Source organism: Babylonia areolata, chromosome 23 (assembly GCF_041734735.1).
Source record: "Babylonia areolata isolate BAREFJ2019XMU chromosome 23, ASM4173473v1, whole genome shotgun sequence".
Classification (NCBI taxonomy): Eukaryota; Metazoa; Mollusca; class Gastropoda; order Neogastropoda; family Buccinidae; genus Babylonia; species Babylonia areolata.
In genome coordinates this window covers 9,469,350-9,486,788 of record NC_134898.1, presented here as the reverse complement: position 1 = coordinate 9,486,788, position 17,439 = coordinate 9,469,350, and the positions used below count along the sequence as shown (strand labels likewise).

Here is a 17,439-nt window from a genome sequence, read left to right as displayed (position 1 = left end):
AACATCACGTCAGTGTCGCTGACTTAACCATGGCTCTGTTTTAGAATCAACATTAAAATATGCACTGATCTATTCCTATCAGAGTATGGATGAACAAACTCCAAACAAGCTCCAAGCATATGACCAATCCCAATATAGTTAATAAATTCAAACAGCATCGAATCATGCACTGATCTAGATTTTTCTGTGGATATTCTAAGCTTGTTTCAAAACTCCTTACAGACAGAACACGACCAGGACAAGGATGAACAAGACTGAACAAGCACCACACAGGCACTGACCCGTCAACTGGTCCAGGGAAATGATGTCCTCACACACGTTCAGCGCCTCCAGGCACGACCGCCAGTGTTTGTTGGCTCGCTGACACAGCGCCGGCAGCTTCTGCTGCAGACTGCACTCTGGCAGCCCGCTGAGAACAGGCTGCAAGTCATCAGGTGGCGGCAGTGCCGTGGCCTTGACCTGCTGACTGGCTGACTGCACGCTGTGTTGGTGATAGGCTGTGACGTGCTGGCAGTAGGTGCTGGGTCCGGATGATCTGTCTGACAGGTCTCCAGGTTTGTCCCCAAGAAGTCCTCGCACTGGCTGGTTCAGCAAACCCTGAAAGATTCATCACGAATGTGTTAATCCAGAGTTTCCACAGATGTGACCAAACTAAATTTCATACATTTTCTGCTTTTTGATATTTTTTTTCTAAACAGTAACATATCAAAGCACAATATTTACCACTAATAATTCACACACATATACATAAACAGACAACAATAAATTAAGATGCTAAAATTCAAAAAGAACACAGCACAATACATACCAATCATTTACATACATGCTCAAGAACATAACTGAGGCAGTGTGAATGGAGCAAGGTCCTAAATGTAACATATTTAAGAAAACTGTTAACCAAGAAAAAGGGAAAGCAGATGACTCACCTGAAAAGTACGAGCATGCTTGTGCACCGTGCGATGGGTTTTCTCAGTCGAGGCCTTCAGTGCCCAGTAGTTCATCTCACTCCATCTGGCAATCTTTACAAAACCCTGTAAATACACAAACATTGGAAACAGTAGGTGAGAAGTACAGCACTGATCATCTCTATATCTAAACTTACTAGCTCATTATGGGGAAACTTACATGTGGCATCATAATTTCTAAGGGAAGATAAATCTTTGATCACAGTAAAAAAAAAAGTTTTGTTGTTATTTTATTTCTTTAGCCGTCCCATGATGTGCACTGTATTAGTGGCATTAATACCACACCTTTCATTCCCTGTCCTCCCCCCCTCCCTCCCTCACCACGCAGCCACACCCAGGGTTTGTCTGCCCCTGCCTCAGCACTGGCAGTACGTAAGGAACTACCGATGTTAGGTTAACAGGAGGCCACACACCAGAGGAGTCCCTGCACTGCTGCCAAGTCATTTCAGTGGTGTTCAGCACAGCCCATTCTGATTCAACATATGTAGTACACCCTACTGACAACAAAAATCACTTAGTCGCAGAGCCAATTAAAGTCAACATCCCCCCATAAGTAACAGCATTTTTTTTCCCTTCTTCCACTGTGCAAGACATTAACTCACTGCTTGCTCATTATACACCCCCCCCAAAAACAAATATATATATACATCTTCCTCACAAAAACACTTTTTTAGATTAACAAATAAGTACAGATTTCTAAACTTTTCCAAAAAAATATATGGGAAAATATATGTAACAAGTTTGTGGGGGGGGTTTTGTTGTTGAAACAACATAGTATTTTTATGTATTATGGTGACTTTTTTAAAAAATTTTTATATATATATAGTTCTTGTTGTCAATCTCCCTTTGCATTCATGCTCAATCTCACACACAAAAATCATACTCTCCACACAACCTCGCACCCTCCACCCCCTTCCCCAACCACTTCCATCACACAAAAAAAGAGAGAAAAGGTAACATACATGCACATGAGTGTTGGCTGACAACACAAGAAAAGTCAATTTCGGTTGAAAAAAATACAAAAGTATAATTGACACTATGCCCAGGGCACAGGAGGAGAAGTGTCTGACACCAGCATGTCAGTGGGTGCACCACAGCACACTGTACCTTCAGCTCCTTCTCCACAGGGGCTCTCAGGCGAGTGATCTCCTCCTCCACAGGCACACGGAACTGGTTGTAAAACTGGTGGAGATTCCACAGCAGGGGCAGAAGACGATCTGAAATAAAACATTGCACTTGAACATGAAGAGAGTGGGGTAGTGAGACAGACAGACAGAGTGAGTGAGTGAGTGAGTGAGTGTGTACGTTTGCGTGTGTGCCTGTATGCATGCATACAATGTGTGTGTGTGTGTGTGTGTGTGTGTGTGTGTGTGTGTGTGTGCATGTATCCATGCATAGTGTATGTGAGTGTGGGTGGGTGTTTGAGTGTGGATAGGAAGGTGTGTGTGAAATGAATATGTGGATGCACAAGTGCACGTACTTGTATGAGCGTGCTTACTTCTTTCAAAGTATGTTTGAATCAATATAAAACTATAAAACATGACACTGATTAATGCATAGGAATCAAACCTAGAAACAAATTAATGTTCATCTAATAAAGTAATATTATACATGATGTGTGAAAAAAATTAGAAACATAAGAATAAATGATAACAAACATGTACACAAATCAAAGACAGAAATTCAACAACTCTGAAAATAAATCAGTAAAACAGTGCAGGTAAAACCAACATAAAAAGAAGTGATAACTACGTCTTCTAAACCAACAAGAGCTAGAAGCTTTGTCCAGACCACTGACTAAGACAGGGGACATGAGAGAGTCCCCCATCAACTCTCAGGTCCAGAGAACCAGCAGACCTGTCAGACAGACTGTGAACCAAAACGGACCCAGTCCCCTGACATGTCTTGCCCTCTGTACTGTGCCATGACTGTAACGCCACATCCAACATCACGTCAGTGTCGCTGACTTAACCATGGCTTTGTCTGTTTTGAGAATTTGTCTGAAATGTTTGTCTTCTGTACTTTATAAAGATAGAAGTATAAGATGTCTTTTATGAAATAACAAAAATATGAACGCACGAAATTAATAAACAGTAATGGGAAATGTGTACATGGTATATTTAGAGAACACTGAATCAAATGATTCTGGGTAAATAAGCTGAGCAGCAGGAAGCATTGGGTTTCTCTCTCTGTCTCATCAATCAATGCCCTCAGCACTGAACAGGAGGAAAAACACTGATTGGCTGCAGCAGACCATAACATGGAGTGTCTGATTGCTGGATCAGAAGCAAACTTTAACAAACAGACCAAATACACAGCTCTACTGTAGTTTGAGATCACTGAGACAGAACTGAGTCACAAAACCAGTGGTCACCGGGACACTTACTTTCTTCATGTCTCATAACAGGAATTATACTCTGAAAACACACCTTACACAGGAGCTGTATACATCCTGAACATCACAAGTCACTGACTGATACCATTTGCACTTTCAGTCACCACTGAAATTCTGGTCTCTGTTAGTGTAACTGATCACCTGGTAACCATTTATCATAGAATGAAATGTAAAATACATCAAATGGAATAAAATGAAATAAACAAAATCAAATAAGTATATAAAATGATGAAATAAAATAAACCATGTCTTGTCTCCACATCTCAGAAGAGCACACACATATGATTTAAGACAGTCAGTTGTTAAACTTAATGTTAGTTGTGTATTAGATACATATTAATTTAATTCTTTAAAAACATAAAAGGCCTTAAGACAGACTAGAAGAACATGAAGTGTCCAGACCACTGACTAAGACAGGGGACATGAGAGAGTCCCCCATCAACTCTCAGGTCCAGAGAACCAGCAGACCTGTCAGACAGACTGTGAACCAAAACGGACCCAGTCCCCTGACATGTCTTGCCCTCTGTACTGTGCCATGACTGTAACGCCACATCCAACATCACACGTCAGTGTCGCTGACTTAACCATGGCTTTTAGCTTCTCTAAATATATCATTCATTAACTTTAGCAGAAACTTTGACAGCTTTTATGATACCAGTGCTGTTAATAAAGAATAATGTTAATAAAGAATGTTAATAAAGTTCTGCCAAACTGGTATCGGTGGTACATGTCTGCCCATGCTGAACGTGTGAAATCAAATCATGTTGCTTACACTGCTGTCAAGTCAACCAGACCATTTCAGAACTGAATACCTGTCAGTTCTTAAAACAAGTGGAAGAGAACAAAAAATAACATAAAAAGATAAACCAAAGCAATGTTCACCAACATCTCACTCAGTCCTCTTAATCAAAATAACCTGAAAAGACCTATTCCCCCATGTTTGTTTCAGTCCATATGAAATATAAATCATTAAAAACTGATGACTCAGATAAAATCAGTCTTAGTGCCTGTAACATACATCAATATAGTTTACTGTCTAATGAGTGAACTGGTCTTTACACTTTGTTGTAATCAGCCTTTTAACTTTACTCTGTGTTCTTTTCAGTGTTCTTTCAACAGGAACAACTGACAAGCATTCAGCCCTGAAAGTGAAATGGCCCTTTTTTGCTTGGCTGGGTTTAAATCAGCCAGTTTTGATGTGATTCTAAGCCACCAACAAACAACAAGCCACAGAGAGAGAAGCGAGCAGTGTGTACCTCTCTGTGGTGATGCCTCAGTGTGGACCAGGTGCTGGTGGAAGGCCTGAAGGATGTCCACACGGGCACAGAACTCCCCGATGCTGGATCCTTCCATGAACTGCTTCAGGGACTCCAGCAGCTTGTCACCCTCACCCTCACTCTGTTCACACACACACACACACACACACATCAGGAATATTTCTTTCAATATACATTGATATTTCTTCAGGTCTGTTGCTCCTCTTTGGAATTCAATCCCTGAGATCATTACAAAAACATATTCCGTCATGCTCTTCAAAAAAGCAATGAAACTGAAAATATATTACCTCCAATGTTAGTCGAAGTCATGCACTTTTTCTCCACTTTTCATATCAGGTACATATTGTGTGTGCGTGTGCGTGTGCGTGTGTGCGCATGTGTGTGTGTTGTCTGCTGTGCAGGTATTTGTTTCTTCTTGTTTGTGTCTGTATGTGTTTGTGTGTGTAGCCCTGCAGACACACAACCCAAGTGTGGAAAACATTTACATCCCCACATAAATTAAGTTCATTCATTCTTTCATTCTATCTTTTATTCATTTCTGTGACAGACATATTTCCTTTCACATCTGAACCACCAAATTTCCTGCTGCATGAAATGCCCACACAAAAGCCTTCTTCACACTCAGTATACTGTCTGACGAATGGAACAGTATACACAGTTTTTGTTTTCAAAATTAATCAAAGAAAAAGAAACAAATAAGCACTTCTGATATAATAATAATAATAATAATAATAATAATGGACAATTGCTGAGCACTTTCCTCCCTAAGAGGGAGGGTTTTACAATTAACATTAACAATAAAACACAAACATGCAATTATTATTATCACCATAGATTTTGTTGGGATTTTTTTGGTTCATTTTAGATACATATAAGGATGATGTTAGTGCCAAGCAGGAAAACTTCAATCCAGAACATACCTGTCTTTGTGCCAGGTAGTCGGTGGTCAGGGTGTACAGGTGGAACCACCAGCGACTGGCCTTCTTGCGGCATCGCTCCACCTCAATGTCCAGGGCCCCATTCCAGCACCTGCAGGAATCAGGTGTTTTTTTTAGACAGAGGTGTCTCAGTACTGTGACAGCCATGAAGACAGACCTGTTTACCCCCGAACTCCATTAACAGTAATAGTATAGCCAAAACTAGTCAACTGAAACAACAACATAGTAATCATGGCTAAATCTGAAGACACATTTTCACTTTCTTTAGTGGATGATTACTGTCTGCATCCTCAGATTCAGTTTCGTGCACCTCAATCTAGCTATAGAACTATTTCAATTTTAGTATTGCCTTCAGCAAATCAACACTGAGTTTGATTTTATTTTATTATATATATATATATATATATATATATATATATATATATATATATATATTTACATACCAACATACATATGAAAGTTCACACTTAGATATGTATACCTGAGTTCAAGTTTCCTCCACTGAACAATGATAGATGTGACCTCAGCAAGCTGTGTTGCCATGGAGACATGGCTGGCGGCATTCTGTTCCCAGTGCTGAAACATGAGACACAAACATATTTCCACATGCCCAAAGGTATTCAGCACACACACATATACACATACACATTTTCTTTCTCTCTCTCTCTCTCTCTCTCTCTCTCACACACTTGTGAGGGTTTACATTCATCTATTCCTTAAACACTCTCACCTATCACCACATCTTTCTTTTTCTGCAAAATATCACTAAAAGTGGAAGAACACTGGACTACACACACACACACACACACACACACACACACACACACAGAGTTCAAGAAGCAAAAAAGCAATGCTGGCCGTTTCTTTCTGTGATCACCAACATAAAATTTATACTGACAGTGATACACACATCTTTCACAGAGAACTTTTTGAACACAAAAATAACATCCTCCATTGCTATCAACCCAACACTTGATCTCAGTGTTTGCAGAAACAAATCAAATAAACCAAACCAAATCAAATCATGTTGCTTTTAGCCAAGCCTAACACCTTTTCACGCTGAATACTCATCAGTTCTTAAAACCAGATAGAGAGAACAAAAAATAATATCCAAAAGGTCAACTGAACAAATAATATCAAAAAGGTTGACTGCAACAATTCTAAGAAGACCAGTTCACTCACATTCACTAAATCCACATAAAATTCAAATCAATTTCTAAACTATTGAAAAGAGCATAAAAATATTTTCACCCTTGTATGTTTCAAACCATGTAATATTCAAATCAAGTAAAATAAAACAAAAGACAAAAAACAAACAAAACAGCACACCTTGAAACACAACTAAAGAAAAAAAACACAACAAGAAACACATCCAGTTCAATGCATGACAGACCTGAGCTTTCTCCAGCAGCAGCTCCATGCCGGTGAGAAACTTGATGACCGGCGACATAATAGAAAAAGACTCAATCCTCTCCACCAGATTTTGAAGCTGCAACAACAACAGTGTTTATCAACAGGGTTCTCACAGATGCAACCAACAAAATTCCATACATTTTTCCACATCTTTCCCAGACCAGACTGAAAATATTCTGTACCAAACAGAAAGCCTGAATAAAAATTACTGCAGTACATGCATTCAGTTTCTGAAAGTCAAAAGACAGAGAAACAGCCAGAGACAGAGAAACAGCCAGAATGGAAAAAGGAAGACAGAGAAACAGCCAGAGAAACAGCCAGAATGGGAAAAGGAAGACAGAGAAACAGCCAGAGAAACAGCCAGAATGGGAAAAGGAAGACAGAGAAACAGCCAGAGACAGAGAAACAGCCAGAATGGGAAAAGGAAGACAGAGAAACAGCCAGAGAAACAGCCAGAATGGGAAAAGGAAGACAGAGAAACAGCCAGAGACAGAGAAACAGCCAGAGAAACAGCCAGAATGGGAAAAGGAAGACAGAGAAACAGCCAGAGACAGAGAAACAGCCAGAGAAACAGCCAGAATGGGAAAAGGAAGACAGAGAAACAGCCAGAATGGGAAAAGGAAGACAGAGAAACAGCCAGAGACAGAGAAACAGCCAAAATGGGAAAAGGAAGACAGAGAAACAGCCAGAGAAACAGCCAGAATGGGAAAAGGAAGACAGAGAAACAGCCAGAGACAGAGAAACAGCCAGAATGGAAAAAGGAAGACAGAGAAACAGCCAGAGAAACAGCCAGAATGGGAAAAGGAAGACAGAGAAACAGCCAGAGACAGAGAAACAGCCAGAATGGGAAAAGGAAGACAGAGAAACAGCCAGAATGGAAAAAGGAAGACAGAGAAACAGCCAGAGACAGAGAAACAGCCAAAATGGGAAAAGGAAGACAGAGAAACAGCCAGAATGGAAAAAGGAAGACAGAGAAACAGCCAGAATGGAAAAAGGAAGACAGAGAAACAGCCAGAGAAACAGCCAGAATGGAAAAAGGAAGACAGAGAAACAGCCAGAATGGGAAAAGGAAGGAGTAGCTATACTGGAAGGGTAGACGTGTGCTGTGTGCGGTGACTGACCTCGGTGAGGATGGGGTTGGAGGGCCACTCCTCCTGCAGCTCCCTCACCCTCCCCTCCACCCCCCGCAGCACCCGCCGACACGCCATCACCTCCTCCACGTTGGGGTCCACGTACACGTTGTAGCACCGCGGGGCAGGGGGACACAGAGCCGTCCTCACCTGTGTTGGACAACATCAGAGGTACAATCCTTGGATTTTTTTTCTTCTTTTCTTTTTTCATTAGACACGACAATACATACATACAATAAGACAATTAGAAAAAACAAAACAAAATGAAAATGGAAGTGAGACATTCTAAAATAAGACAAAACAAAACTGAATGAAAAAAACTCACATAAACAGACAAACAAAAAGCAGCAAATCACAGAATGGATAAAGGTACAGGAAGTACAGAGCCGAGTTGCATGAGGCAATCTTTGCAGTTTGCTTCGAGTTAAGAATGTTTCTAAGTATATGGAGTTTACCATGGAGTTAAGAACATTCTTAACAATAAGCAAACTTAGCACTGCTAAGTTCGCTCATCCAACCCACCCCAGGGCATTTTGTAACATACAACAGCAGAGGTGTAAGTCAAAACACATATAAACAAAAACCTCCATCTACCAATTCATGGTACTTTTATACAGATATAGCCAGTTTCCATGGCTGCAGGACTTTTTTCTTTTACAAACCTACCTGTGAGGTATCTCCGGCCTTCAGGGAGTGCACCAGAGTTCCACACACCACCAGGTGAGATCCCAGGCTGTGTCTGTCCACCTGCTCACCTGGTAACAAATCCATAAAACATCCTTTATTATTTGGCATTTCATTTCACAAAGATTATCAAACACAGGAACAAGAAACACTGAAAAGGGAGGAAACAGGGAAAGGTGTGTGTGCAAAATATCTAACCAACAGCTGTGCATTTCAGACAAATTAAAAAGTGGTGGGCAATGTGGTGAAAGAAGAAGAAACCCTGCAAAATCGATTTACCACAAGATCTTTCAGCAGAACACAAGGGCCCATAGTTTGGGTCTGACATCAGGAAAAGGAGATCATCCTCCAAAAAGTCTGATTATTAAAAAAAAAAAAAAACAACTGCAACAACAAATTTACCCTTTTTTTTTCAAAGCACTCATTCAACCAATATCACCAAATCAAAGTGTTTAGCTATTTGTTCTATGGGATAAAAAATTTTTTTAAAAAGCAAAGCAAAACAAACAAAAAACAAACACAAACAAAAACCTCATGCCAAACTCACTCAAAACGTCCGAAGCACACTTCTTGCCAACATCCATGGCAACCTGGTAAGCGAGCAGAGCAGGTTTCAGCACCTCCCAGCTGCTCACCGAGGTTACACCTGGCAACTGTTGCCTCGGCAACCACATGGCAGAGGTCAGCTGGTGAAGCAGATGCATGTGATTTGTGCAGATGTCATCCATGTGCTGTTCAGTGATGAGGTCATGGACAGCGGTGGCATCATCATGGTTCTCTGCACCCTTCTCTTTGACCCCTATGTCCTCCAGTCTTGTGGCTTCAATCATGTCGCTGTAGTCCTGGGGAAAAACATCACAACAAAAAATAGTAAAACATGAGCTGCCATGGCAAGTTGTTAATGTCACAGACTGACGACTGGGAGGAAGTGGGTTTAATCCCCAAAGATGGGGGGGGGGGGGGTTCGGCCTGTGTCAGACTCCTACCCCAAGTTGAGAGTGCTGTGGGCTCAATTAGGCAGACTGGAACCACACACTGCAGGTGCTTGTATCTCTCAGCCTGGCTGATGCCAGAATATATCATGAGAGTACAATCTAGTGGTCCCAAACCTAAACAGACCTCCAATGCAGCAATGTCATCATCCTTATCATTCATCATCATCAAAATACAGACAACAAAGTGACCCATTTCTGATGCATCTAAAAAACATAACAATAATAAGTATAAGAAATGAAAAAAAGAAAAAAAATATTTTAAAAAACTAAAATGTATCAGAAATGAAAACATTGAAAGAACAAGAGCATTCTCAAAATCTTTCTAAAATATATGCAAAGAATGATCGCGTATGTTGTTTGTTTGTTCCTTTAACAATTCCCTCTGTGATTTCAGATGAAAATCCACTCCCTCCCAAACCCCACCCTACCTCATCTAATCACTCCATTTCCTCTCCTTCTCTCTCCCTTTTTTTTCTTTTTCTACACACACAAACACATAACATGCACACACACCTCACATACAACACAAAGCATACCCACACACAACCTGCCCCCGCCCTCCAACACCCTGCCAAACACAAGACACGCCAACAGTCTTCACGTTTCTCACATCACGGTAAGAAGGAAACGCCCGCCTGAACGCCTCTTCCTCCTTCTCCTCTTCCGTCTTCTCTTCTCCGTGCGTCCTGTCCTTGTAGCGAAACAGCGCAGCCTCCTCTTCCTCCTTCTGTCTTCGCTGGTCTTCCTGGTCCTGCCAGGCCTTGACGAACAGGCTCAGGATGTTGGTCAAGGTCAGGAACAGGTCAGAGGTCAGCTCCCCCGTTTGTTGCGCATGTAGCTTCACCAAGTGTAGTGAAGAGCTCAACAGCCTGTTGGATAAACAATCATCCTCCACTTCAACACTCAAGCATAAAAAACCTAAAGGAAACAATCATCTTTTACTTCAAAACTTCCGACTTTCATTGCAGGATTTTTGACATGCATATTTGATTTTCTACATGTAAATACATAATATATAAATATATACGTCCTGACAAGAACTGAGCTGCAGGAACTACCAGAATGGTGATGGAGGTTCATCACCAAGCCAACTCAGGGGTTCCACTCCAGATTTTTTTCCCCAGTCTACCCACAAGGCAGCAAAGCCATTCTCCGTGACAGAAAGGCCACTGCTATAATTACTATCATTATCATTCTGTAGGCAGCATGGCCTTTCTCCGTGACAGAAAGGCCACTGCTATAATTACTATCATTATCATTCTGTAGGCAGCATGGCCATTCTCCGTGACAGAAAGGCCACTGCTATAATTACTATCATTATCATTCTTTAGGCAGCAAGGCCATTCTCTGTGACAGAAAGACCACTGCTATAATTACTATCATTATCATACTGAAGGCAGCATGGCCATTCTCCGTGACAGAAAGACCACTGCTATAATTACTATCATTATCATACTGAAGGCAGCATGGCCTTTCTCCGTGACAGAAAGACCACTGCTATAATTACTATCATTATCATTCTGTAGGCAGCATGGCCATTCTCCGTGACAGAAAGACCACTGCTATAATTACTATCATTATCATACTGAAGGCAGCATGGCCTTTCTCCGTGACTGAAAGACCACTACTACATTTACTATCATTATCGTACTGGAGACCCTTACCCCGACAGTGCCTGGTCCACAGGACGGCGGTCGTTCCCTGTGGCCAGGAGACAGGTAAGCGCCTGGCAGGTGGCCGGGGATGTGAGGGTGGAGGCCAGGTGGAGCCAGGTGGGGGAGGTGGGGCGCACTGAGGGGAAAGCACTCAGGTGAGTCACCACGGTGTCCAGCTGGCTGGAGTCTGGCCAGTATTGCATCTGGGGGACAGACAGGCTTAACTGCTTCGTGTGTATTGGTGTGTATGTGTGTGTGTGTAAGTGTGTGTGTATGGGGGTGTGTGTGCATATGTGTGTGTGTGTGTGTGTGTGTGTGTGTGTGTGCACCTGGGGAACAGACAGGCTTAACTGCTTCATGTGTATTGGTGTGTATGTGTGTGTGTGTGTGTATGGGGGTGTGTGTGCATATGTGTGTGTGTGTGTGTGTGTGTGTGTGTGTGTGCACCTGGGGAACAGACAGGCTGAACTGCTTCATGTGTATTGGTGTGTGTGTGTGTGTGTGTGTGTGTGTGTGTGTGTGTGTGTGTGTGGTATCTGGGGAACAGACAGGCTTAACTGCTTCATGTGTGTGTGTGTGTGTGTGTGTGTGTGGTATCTGGGGAACAGACAGGCTTAACTGCTTCATGTGTGTGTGTGTGTGTGTGTGTGTGTGTGTGTGTGTGGTATCTGGGGAACAGACAGGCTTAACTGCTTCATGTGTGTGTGTGTGTGTGTGTGTGTGTGTGTGTGTGTGTGTGGTATCTGGAGAACAGACAGGCTTAACTGCTTCATGTGTGTGTGTGTGTGTGTGTGTGTGTGTGTGTGTGTGTGGTATCTGGGGAACAGACAGGCCTAACTGATTCATGTGTATGGGTGTGTGTGTGCATGTGTGTGTGTGTGTGGTATCTGGGGAACAGACAGGCTTAACTGCTTCATGTGTGTGTGTGTGTGTGTGTGTTTGTGTCTATGTGTGTGTTACTGCAGTGCTACCATTTCATATGAGCAAGTTCCCCACAAGCAACCCCTTCAAATCAGCATGACCACACAAAAATACAACACATCAACTGTACCTAGAGTACATGAGGACTAGCACTTTAATGATTAAAGTAAATACTTATCAAAATAGTGCTTTTTATCTAAATGCTTTATAGAAGTAAATTGCAATGACAAACACTCATCAGCCTATGCCGCTGAAATAAAACTGGCTGTGCATAGTATCTCTTTGGGATCAATTTTATTCACAGATCATTAAGAACAGGTATTTAAAATTGAAATCATTTTAATTATCTTTTGATTCCCAACATAGAGGACATTACAGATCAGGGTAAACCACTTGTTGCATGGAGCACATGAAATACACAGAAGTAATATTCTACTGATCCAATGCACACACACACACACACACACACACACACACACATACACACAACAAACAAGGCAAAATCAAATGTACCTGGTGCTGTTCCAGCCTTCGTGACACCTCCTGCTGCAGAATCCTCATCCCAAAACGCATCTGAACAATCAACATCACTGGTCACATACATCTGAACAATCAACATCACTGGTCACATACATCTGAACAATCAACATCACTTGTCACATACATCTGAACAAACAACATCACTAGTCACATACATCTGAACAAACAACATCACTGGTCACATACATCTGAACAATCAACATCACTGGTCACATACATCTGAACAAACAACATCACTGGTCACATACATCTGAACAAACAACATCACTAGTCACATACATCTGAACAAACAACATCACTGGTCACATAATCTGAACAAACAACATCACTGGTCACATACATCTGAACAAACAACATCTCCACTGGTCACATACATCTGAACAAACAACATCACTGGTCACATACATCTGAACAAACAACAACATCACTAGTCACATACATCTGAACAAACAACAACATCACTAGTCACATACATCTGAACAAACAACATCACTAGTCACATACATCTGAACAAACAACATCACTGGTCACATACATCTGAACAAACATCACTGGTCACATACATCTGAACAAACATCACTGGTCACATACATCTGAACAAACAACAACATCACTAGTCACATACATCTGAACAAACAACATCACTAGTCACATACATCTGAACAAACAACATCACTGGTCACATACATCTGAACAAACAACAACATCACTGGTCACATACATCTGACCAAACAACATCACTAGTCACATACATCTGAACAAACAACAACATCACTAGTCACATACATCTGACCAAACAACATCACTAGTCACATACATCTGAACAAACAACAACATCACTAGTCACATACATCTGAACAAACAACATCACTAGTCACATACATCTGAACAAACAACATCACTAGTCACATACATCTGAACAAACAAGAACATCTCCACTGGTCATGAAGTGTATTCTGAAGAAAACAGGATCACAAACAGTGATAACTGTAGAAAGACACCAAACATCACACATGGGACTGTAAATATGTTCAAGATGTTTAGACAGATCTGGAGCAAGTCATGAGAAAAAGATAAGAAACCAGCAAAAGACTGAAGTTGAATGCAGAAATTGAATTCTGTTTTAAGAATGAAATTTATCATCCTTTTCCCTTCTTTCCCCCTCTCAATGAATAAGCGTTTGTTTCTATTTCTTTTTTTCTTGTCATCACATTTTGTTTTGTATCAGATTTTTTTTTTTTTTTTAAGATGAAATACATAAAAAAAATTTTTTAAAAAGGGTGGAGGTGTGGGTGGACACACCAGGGAAGAAAAGCCAGCCCACCTGTTCCAAGGCCAGACAGAGCGGCACGGTGAGGTCAGGCACACAGGGGTACTCCTCACTCAGGCTCCTGGCCACCCTGGCCGCTTCATGCTGCCACGTCCGCTCTTCTTTCAGTGCTGTGGCCGCCACGCCCACCCTGGAGCTGAACTCTGTCCTGGGGGTTAAACAGATACTGGTCAACATGGGCCATGGAAAAACCTGTTCACATTCAGCATAACACAGACTAAAAGTTTGTGATTCACAAAAGTTGAAAAATGAATATTTCAGATACTGCAAAGAGAAAAGAGAAACATCACCAAAGCTTAGATTTTACAATACTTTGGAAACCTATCTTTGGAATCTTAGATACAAGACACAGACAAGCTTTTACAGAACTGGATAAGTGCACAAGGCCGAAAAATTGAAAAAGGTACATACAGGAATCTAATAACAAAGAAAATGTTCTTAGTCAGATGCTGGTAAGTGATGTACAACTCAGGCTGGGAAACAGTGTGTTTGAATGCAGTACTAACATATGATAACAACTATATATTTATTAATTTGTATATATGTACGCCTTGTGTCTTATGAACCTGAAAGGTTTCCTGACAAATAAAATTATTCCATTCTGTTCTGACCTGCTGCCACGTGCTGAAGACCGCAGCTTGGACAGGAGATCCGACACCCTTCCCATGGATCCCACTGTTTCCAGGATGGTCTCCACATCCTGACGGAGCCGCAGGTACTGTCAAAGAGAAAACACAGAATACGTTACCCATGGTTCCCAGACATATTATCAAACAAAATTCAATACCTTTTCCAGACATTTTTCAGACCAGGCTGAACTTTTTCCATATTCCACACAAAGCCAAACTGAATGCAAAATTTGCTGCATTGCTGATGAACGAGACTGGTGGATATCCTGGTGTCAATGTTCAATTTTCAACACTTTTTGTGTTTCTGATTGTTGTTGGTTTTTTTGTGTTTTTTTGTGTGTGTTTTTTTTAAAGCATTACACTCTTTGTTGAATGGTACTGGAACCTTCCTCAACAAAAGCCAGGTACAAGCTAATACTTGGTTAGTGAAGTGAGGAAAACTAGAGTGAAGTGCCTTTCCCAAGGACACAACACAATGCCAAAAAAGGACCTCCAACACTGATCACTGGTGAAAAATTGGATCAGAAATCAAAAACCTGACTGACACTGCCTCTGACAAAGCACTTTAAAAAAAAAAAAAAGTTACCTGCGTACAGTCCTCTCGGAATGCTTGCCGTTTTTCCAGGTCCGCAATGACAGACTTGAGCTCGTCCTGACGGCGAACAAGGAAGTCCAGTCGGGGGTGACGAAGGTCAGGGCTGACGTCTGCAATGGTCTGACCTGTGGTCAGCTGCAGGTGAGCCTCCCACACCTGGATGTCCATCTCCACACTGCACAACTGAAACACACATTTCTTGATAGTCCACACCGCAGCCAAAGTGAAAACCAGATCCCACAGATGGGACCACATGAAAATTCATACTTTTTTCTGACCTTTTCCAGACCAAACTCTAAATTTTCTTTACCAAACACAAAGCCAGAATCAAACGTTCAGCTGCTACACCTATAATAAAAGAGACTGGCAGACTAGAAGATATCCTGGTATCGATGTGCAATTTTCATAACTTTCTCATGTAGTTTTGGTTTTGGGAGTGTTTCATGTTAAAATGCATTAAGCTCTTTGTCGAATGGTACTGTTCATGGGTTTTATTAAAATTCCAAAGCTTTTCCAGACCCTGAACGACAAAATGTGATTTTCCAGAACTTTTCAAGCCCTATAAATGGTTCTCTCTCTCTCTATATATATATATCTTTATATACTTTTCCAGACTATTATTCCTGTACAAATCCTTCTCAGTGCAGCCAACCCAACCATGACAGGGCAATAACCTTGTCTGAGAAATCAAAATCAAAAAGCAATTAAATCATGTTGATAATACCACAACCAACTGCAAAGGGTGTAAATTTTAAGGGCTGAAAACCTATCAGACATTAAAAGCCAGTCAATGAGAAACCAGACAATGTGAAAAGGTCAGTTCAAATAATGATGAGACTATTCCACTCCACGTCTTGTTCTGTCCACACAGAATTTAAATTGAGTTAAAAGTATAAACTTCCTACAGAAACTTGCATGCCCACATACACATCTGCCAGCCTGCATGCACATACCATGACCATCACATAACCATCCCTCCCCAACCCCCACACACTATATCCACACCCACACACCCCTGAAACAACCTCCAAACCCCCTCCCACCCCACTCCACCCCCACAACCTACCTCCTGCTGATGATGCCTCAACTCCACGTTGGCTTTGTGCACAGGGTCCACCCTCCCTTTGGGGGCCAGCAGGTACAGCCAAGCCTGCCCCACCCACACCACGCCCTCCCCCACCACCGCCGCTGCACTGCACTTCCCAGGGGTCTTCTCCACCACCTTCAACATCACTTCCAGGCAGCGGTCCAGAACCGTCATCGCAGAGTTATCCCCCTTCTGCCACAGCGCGGCGCAGTGCTCCCGGAGAAGTTGTCGCATCTGCTCCATGCACTGCATCCCTTCAGACCCTCGCTTCCTCATTCCCACATCCTGGGGGTCAGAGGTGGTCGCTGTCAAGGGTGACAACTCTGCAAGGCATGAAGCCCACTGCTCCTGCCAGTCTCCGTCAATAAGGGGAGTCACTGCGTTGAGCAGGGACAGGAAGTTCTGGACCAGCAGCCCCTCTGCTGCTTTCCTGTACATTGACAGCAAGTTTGATCGTGTTGTGTAAGATATAAAATTAAAAAAACCAACAACAACAAACAAACAAACAAGAAAGAAAGAAATGAATGAAAAAGATGAGACACAGACAGAAACAGAAGAAAGAAAAAGAAATGAAAGAATGAAATGAATGGAAAGAAGAAGAAAAAAATAAAGACAGCAAGAAATGAAAAAACAAGAATGAAATTAAAGAAAAGAATGGAAACAATCAAAGACAGAAAAACAGGAAAACAAAAGAAACAGTACAAAAAGAAAGGAAAGGAAAACAAAAGAAAAGTAAAGAATGTAACAATAAAAGAATTTTTTAAGACATAAAAAAGAAAAAAAATGCAGCAGAAAAAAAACAAGCCGACACACAGAGCCAAACTTGACAAGAACGAAATAATGCTTCAGCATCACCACCCTAACCCACTCTTCTTCTTTCAACCA

The 17,439-nt window shown here is 41.6% G+C and overlaps 1 protein-coding gene across 1 annotated transcript in view; it reads right to left on the bottom strand.

The window, feature by feature from the left end:
- Window positions 1-17,439, bottom strand: part of LOC143297724 (midasin-like) — a 129,280-nt gene that overhangs the window by 37,477 nt on the left and 74,364 nt on the right. Inside the window, exons 56-72 of the mRNA XM_076610146.1 lie at window positions 16,534-16,984; window positions 15,459-15,650; window positions 14,855-14,961; window positions 14,238-14,391; window positions 12,887-12,946; window positions 11,462-11,655; window positions 10,408-10,666; window positions 9,350-9,644; window positions 8,785-8,873; window positions 8,110-8,268; window positions 6,969-7,064; window positions 6,057-6,151; window positions 5,558-5,666; window positions 4,617-4,758; window positions 2,073-2,182; window positions 927-1,031; window positions 282-597 (exon numbers count right to left, since the gene is read on the bottom strand). Of these exons, the coding sequence (XP_076466261.1) occupies window positions 282-597; window positions 927-1,031; window positions 2,073-2,182; window positions 4,617-4,758; window positions 5,558-5,666; window positions 6,057-6,151; window positions 6,969-7,064; window positions 8,110-8,268; window positions 8,785-8,873; window positions 9,350-9,644; window positions 10,408-10,666; window positions 11,462-11,655; window positions 12,887-12,946; window positions 14,238-14,391; window positions 14,855-14,961; window positions 15,459-15,650; window positions 16,534-16,984 (2,933 nt within the window). The remainder of the gene's footprint in view (window positions 1-281; window positions 598-926; window positions 1,032-2,072; window positions 2,183-4,616; window positions 4,759-5,557; window positions 5,667-6,056; window positions 6,152-6,968; window positions 7,065-8,109; window positions 8,269-8,784; window positions 8,874-9,349; window positions 9,645-10,407; window positions 10,667-11,461; window positions 11,656-12,886; window positions 12,947-14,237; window positions 14,392-14,854; window positions 14,962-15,458; window positions 15,651-16,533; window positions 16,985-17,439) is intronic.